At 33.5% G+C, this 6,350-nt stretch overlaps 1 protein-coding gene across 1 annotated transcript; it reads right to left on the bottom strand.

Annotated features, from left to right (window-relative positions):
• Window positions 1-477: 477 nt before the first annotated feature.
• LOC106662526 lies at window positions 478-5,846 on the bottom strand. The gene is made up of 7 exons (XM_024227853.1): window positions 4,980-5,846; window positions 4,670-4,899; window positions 3,054-3,267; window positions 2,838-2,997; window positions 1,114-1,315; window positions 961-1,041; window positions 478-642 (listed from the first exon to the last, which is right to left on the bottom strand). Exons 1-7 carry the CDS (start codon window positions 5,608-5,610, stop codon window positions 568-570), a joined length of 1,593 nt encoding a protein of 530 aa, XP_024083621.1. The 5' UTR covers window positions 5,611-5,846; the 3' UTR covers window positions 478-567.
• Window positions 5,847-6,350: the final 504 nt, after the last annotated feature.

Genomic DNA, 6,350 nt, shown 5'->3' on the forward strand with positions numbered 1-6,350 from the left:
TAATTGTTACCAGCAGCATGAGGCGTTGTGCAGATTGAAGTTTTCTCAAATTATAGTTGTTTTTTTAAGCATGAACGGTAGCTTATTGCTCTCTTATAAATTATTTGTAGAGCTGTTGTAAGAACCCCCTGTCAATTTTAGTGAAGCGTGAAAGATTAGTTATCAGTTGAAGGTTTTTATTTGTCACACGTTGTATATGACTTCTTCAAAAGAGTCGCGAATTAAATACTTCACCCAAATATATCATTTCATTCACAAATTTAAGCGTTTATTATTAAAGAATATGTAAATAAGCATAATTTATTATTTCCTCGAAGTTATAATACATTATTAGTGAAGACCACTTGACCCCTTTGTGTGTTTGAGGCGTGTATTTGAATGTGACTGCTTGTGCGGCTATGTATATGTATTGAAACATACTATTGTTAAAATATAAATGTTAATAATATTTTGGCGCTAATTAAAAAAAGCTTTTCGAAAATAGTTTTAATGTTTAAATATTTTTACGTTTTATTTTATTATTTTTCTTCGTTGACTTCACCAAAAGATTCCAATTGTGATAAAAAGTCACCTTGCATAATATTGCGCAGCTCTGGTTTCCAGTTTCGAATTTATTATTTGAAACTTTTTTCTCAACTTCCACTAGAAATAGATCAATTGTCATTAAATTAAATAAAGGCTTGAATGATTTTTTTAAAACTAAACTTGTGGAATTACAGTTTTTGCACTGTAGAGGTTTATTACACCAGTATAATTAAAATCACATGATCATATCGAATTGTTTTGCAAAAATCAATGCAGAATAATTTGCGACGATTGCCATAGGAGGAGTGGACACGTAAATTTCAAATAAAATTATTCTTTGAATATTATAAGTTAAAAAGTTTCATTCGAATCAGGTGAATTAATCGTTCTTGCTTGTAAAACATTTCTCAAAAAAAAAAAAAAATATTCACTCACTATTATCATATGTATGGCTGTGGCTGTCATGACGTGCCCTCCAATAAGAAACATTATTGAACCAAGCAAGAAATTCCTATTCTGAAATTATAGATGCAGGTAAACAATCAAATCTATTTTTTTAATACTTTAATTAGACAGTTTAATACTTACCATTGGGACCACATCACCAAAGCCAACGGTTGCCAAGGATAAAACAACGAAATAATAGGATTTGAAAAAATTCCAGCTCTCGCAGATCATGAATAGTACCGTTCCTACCAAGACATATACAATGTACAAGACGAAAAAGTAGCAAAGTGAGAATCCACTGAAGTCCTCGTCCACATCGTAATTATACCCAAATAATGTAGACCTAAAAATAAAATAAAAATATGAAAAACAAAAGAGTGTTTAATCAATTTTTAACAGTTAGATCGATAGCAGATTGATAGATTGGTTTACTAGTGCATCACGTGAGGTAATATAATTTACAGATCCAATAAATATAAGGCGTTAAATTTTTTTGGGGTTTCACAAAAATTTGTTTTGTGAATTGAAGAACCATAGGAATTCTTGAACTGGGATTTTTAGTTCGCTCATAATGCAATTATATATTTTTGTAAAGTTTAGTTAAATTATGTCATTTTATTACAAAACTATTTCTATGTACCTTAGTTAACGAAAATGTAAAGAATTTAAACACTAGCTAATACTTTTACTAGCTTTATTATAAAATATATATAGAAAATATAAATTAAAATGAACTATCACGAAATTTTAAAATAAAATATACAATTGTTTGGCGGGTTTTATTTTGAGGTTATTTAATATGTCCTTTCTAATTGAAGGATGCAATTTCTTTGGTCATTATAGAGAGCGAGCAGGTATGCGACTCAATATGAGGATTGGCCTTTAGTAAGGCGGCGAGTATATGGGTCCTGCCTCATGCCTCTGGTATTGTTCCACCAGGCTTTGGACATCATTAAGGATCCATTTTAAAATGTATCCTGTACTGTGCAAGATACTAAGCCGCAGTAGGGTTCAGGACCGATAGAATCTGTGTTGGCTCCCTCTTTGGCCAACATGTCAAACTTTTCGTTGCCTCTATGTCCCAAGTACCCAAGGACCAATGCCAGGGCCAAGACATTAGTGTCGCTGACTTCCGTCAGGGCCTCCATGCACTTCCAACACTCATTGCCTTGGCCCCAATGAAGCTAGGGCCATTAGTGCTGCCTGACTGTCAGAGAAAATGGCTCGGTGTTTTTAGCACATTGTTTAATCGCTATGATTTCAGACTGGAAAACTGTATCATAATTACCTAGAGTTACCGGCAGTTCGGTCTTTGGGTTCATCCCATGACTCCAGCTCCCGTACCCTTGTAGGTTTTGGAGTGTACCAGTAAGAATTTGCCCGTAGCGGCGTTCCTTTGGCCCATTCTTCCCGTTCTGATAAAAAAAAGTACCTTGTACTTTTTAGTAGAATTGTAATTTGGAGAGGTGGCACCTATTGGCATGCCTAATGTGGCATCAGCCTGTTCACGTATACTAAGATCATTGTTAAGGCATTATAGCATGTTACGCTATGACCGCAACTTATCTTTTATTAAAGACGTTGCAAGGTCTAGTAATAAAAAATTCAACAAAATATTTAAACACACATCCAATTTACCCCGGTCCTAATCCTAATAATACACCTAGACGTCTTAAAAGCAATCTCGACTTACTCTCGGAGCGCGAATGAAAGATTTTATTGTTAAAACGAGTGCTATTACTCGATAGCTTCTCGATTCGTGTGTGTTCAGTGGTGCGTCTTTCTCATTAATGTTAGTTATTGCGCAGAATGTAGCAAAATATTGCTTTACTTAACCTGTTTCTCTTCACGTTTGTCTAACTTACTTTCGTCGTACGTAATGTTTATTCGAACCGAGATGCATGAAATCGTTAACGGTTTTACCAAGGGAAGAGGCAAAAGTTAGAAAGAGTGGTATTCCTGTCAAAGCGTAGAAAATTGTAAAAATTTTTCCAGAATCTGTCACAGGCACGATGTCTCCAAATCCTGTAAATATTATTATAATTGTAATTGGGTCATGTTGAGGGAGTTGTGCAACTCACCGACAGTCATTGAAGTCGTTGCACAGAAGAAAACACTCCCGAGAAAATCCCAGCTTTCGTCTTTAACAATGAAATCTGGAGTTCTGGTGTGATTAAGAATCATACTCTTGATAAAATCATAATATGACGAAAGTAGGCTAGTTGAAGCATTAGTTAGTGCCATGTCAGTATTCAAGGTGTTATTACCCAAGAGTTTTGAAATAGTATATTGTAGCTTGAAAAGAGTGGAATGGGATTAAACGTCTTTTTTTCCTTAAAATTTGTCAACAAAACAATAAAAACACTAGTATTTATTATTCATACTTACAATTAAAGGTTTTACAACAAATAATTTATTAATAAATAAATACTTTTCGTAAATGTATACATATGTAACGTTTCGATTTGAATATACCGCCATGCCCCTCCACATACATCTGACAGTGAAAGGAGTAGGGGCTAGGAAAGGGCTATTTTTTCGGTCAAAAAAACAATTCCCTTTCTGTCCTCTGTGGGTTAAGAGCTGTTAATTGGTAATAAAGAAAAATTTGGTGCACACAATTCGAGTAAGTAAATTTTATATTTTGACGTCAAGAAAACTAAAAATAATAATTGTATTTTAATTTAAAAAAGGGATGTCACAAAAAATATATTTGATAAAGAAAACTAAATAAAAGAGATAGCATTTAATTTTAAAAGTTATGTTAAAATATTAATTGTATTTTCTAATTGGTGGTCAAAAATTAATAATAATAGCAATAATAATTTTACAATTAATTAAGGTTTTTACAGATGAAAAAAAGTTAATGGCACGAGGATTCGAACCCACGATGTTCGGCTAGATACGCCGCTGCTCTATTTTTCATCTCGACTAAAAACCGTAATTAATTGTCATGATTTAATTGGTCAAGCGGACCACGAAATTAGTGAATTTAAAGAATTAATATGAAGTACACTTCACTAAAGCTCTCCGTGGCCATTTCAATTGTCGTCGAGAATCCAAACCGATTACACGACATTTGAAAAATGGCAAAAAGGAGGGAAACTCATAAGGTGAGGTTGAGATAGAAAGTTGATGTCCGAGTGGATCGAGGTCACGATAGCTCAAGCGGTAGAGCAGCGGCTTATCAAGCCGAAGATCGTGGGTTCGAATCCTGCTCGTGCCATTAACTTTTTTTCATCTCGACTAAAAACCTTAATTAATTTAATGATTTAATTGGTCAAGCGGACAACGAAATTAGTGAATTTAATAATAATTTTCTTTATTTTACTTTTCTTTATAAAACAAGAATTAAATTCCTTTTTAAAATTAATGTTTGTAGATTCTGAAATAGGTTTTATTATAGAATAAAAGATTCTTTAAAATAAAAATAATAGTTAATAAAAGAAATTGTAATTTTTTTTAAAAATAAATTGTAATAAAAGATTTAAATTTAATTAATATTTTGGTCTCGTATTTATTTTGGTTTGAATTGAATATTTGAATGGAACATATTAAAAAAAAGGTGCCTGATCAATAAATTAAATTGTTGTAGTCAGGTCCGATCATAAGAAAACCTCTGGGCCCTTGTTTTCGGTTCTCCGAATTCAGTGTTGGGCCCAAAACAGAAGAGACGCGCTTACACATATATACATACCACTAGAAATTCGTTCGAAATGAAAGATCTTCTTGACAATATCTTCTCTTGAAATTTTTTTTCGTGTGATCCTTCGATCACGTACAGTACTACAGCTCCTACAAATGTATGTAGGATGAGAGTAGCAAAAAGTATCATTTGAGTCGGCCACCTCCTACGATGCCCAGCGATCATAGAATAAACGATCAGAATCCTTTTTCTTAACGGAGGAGCATCCAATTTTTCCAATACTATAATTTAAAATAATGTTTTCATTCTTAAATAGATTTTTGTAAAAAAAAAATTTAAAAAGTATTCTACTCGAACGTACCCTTATGCTTTTTTTTACGTTTTGGTGTTTTTAACAGAAATTTGTATATAAAGGATCGATGTTTACTTATCGGTCCACGAATGTTCCAATTTTTTTTGAAATGCGTATATCTTTTTGATATTTTGGAGATATCTAGACTGGAATGACGTCGATGGACTGATGGTAGAATGTCACCTATTTTCAGCATCCTCCTTGTTTCAACCCAACTTTTTAACGTGACCGGAAGCTCAGTCTGGACCTCGCGTAAATTTATTCGCTGCCTCAGCTCGCTGTTCTGTTTTCTGATCATTTTAGCGCTGGTACTTAAGTAGTCACACTTACGCATGATAACCGAGACTATTTCGTCGATCATCATGATAGCTTCGCGTAGTTGAAAAAGGATTTCTGCGTTTTGGCGCACTTTTTCCTTATCTTCACCAGTCCTGACTTCAAAGTCGTGATCAGGCGAGGGGCATCTTTCGCATACCCATTCTCTTGTGTTTATAACATATTCTTCAATTTGTTCATAACGTTTCGGAGGATGCATGCAAATGCCGTGATAGAACTTCTCACACACAAAACATACCATTCCTGCTGTTATTACGTTTAAATCTTTTTTGCAGACAGTGCAATTTCCTTGAATTGCAAGCATTTTCCTGTTTTCCCTTTGTTTAAAAAATTACGGTTACTGTTTTCAGGCCGATTGAATCCAGACTAAAATAGCATATATTAAAACACCTACGTCGACATTGATTTCTTATCATTGAATATCTGCAGTTTTCATTCTTCTTGCATAAATAGCCAATAGTGTTCGTTGTATATTTTCCTAATTGTTCACAAAAAAGAGTACGTGTTCACAACTGTCACCAGATAACGTTGAATTATTGGAAGCATATGTTTTTAAACATATTATCGTAAACAATCATGTCACATGATTTAATGTATTAAAAAAACTTTTTTTTACATTACTGTATCTTTTTAATCTGATAAACAAAATTACCTCACCAACCTTACATTTTAATTTTAGTTAATTATACTTTTAATACAAGGTCTTGGTTGAGATGAAAAAGCAAATGTCACGAGAAGGATTCGAACCCACGACCTTAGGTCAACATTAAACCAACCGAAGGTCTTGGATGTGAATCTCGGTCGTGACTCTTGGTTTTTCATCTCTACCAAGACCCTAGATTAAAAGTTTAATTAATTAAAATTAAAATTGAAGGATGGTGGGTTAAGTTTGCCCATCATTTTATAAAGGTGCAATATTGTTATATGCCCCTACATGCGAACCACTCGCTATTATGCTAGACTAGACTTTAGGTCCCCAGGGCCGACTTTTCGAGAAAATTTCAAATGTAAAAGAAAAAAGTTGGATTCTACAAATGTATTGAA

This window comes from Cimex lectularius, unplaced genomic scaffold (genome assembly GCF_000648675.2).
Source record: "Cimex lectularius strain Harlan isolate CLEC.00 unplaced genomic scaffold, Clec_2.1 scaffold151, whole genome shotgun sequence".
In the NCBI taxonomy this organism is placed as follows: Eukaryota; Metazoa; Arthropoda; class Insecta; order Hemiptera; family Cimicidae; genus Cimex; species Cimex lectularius.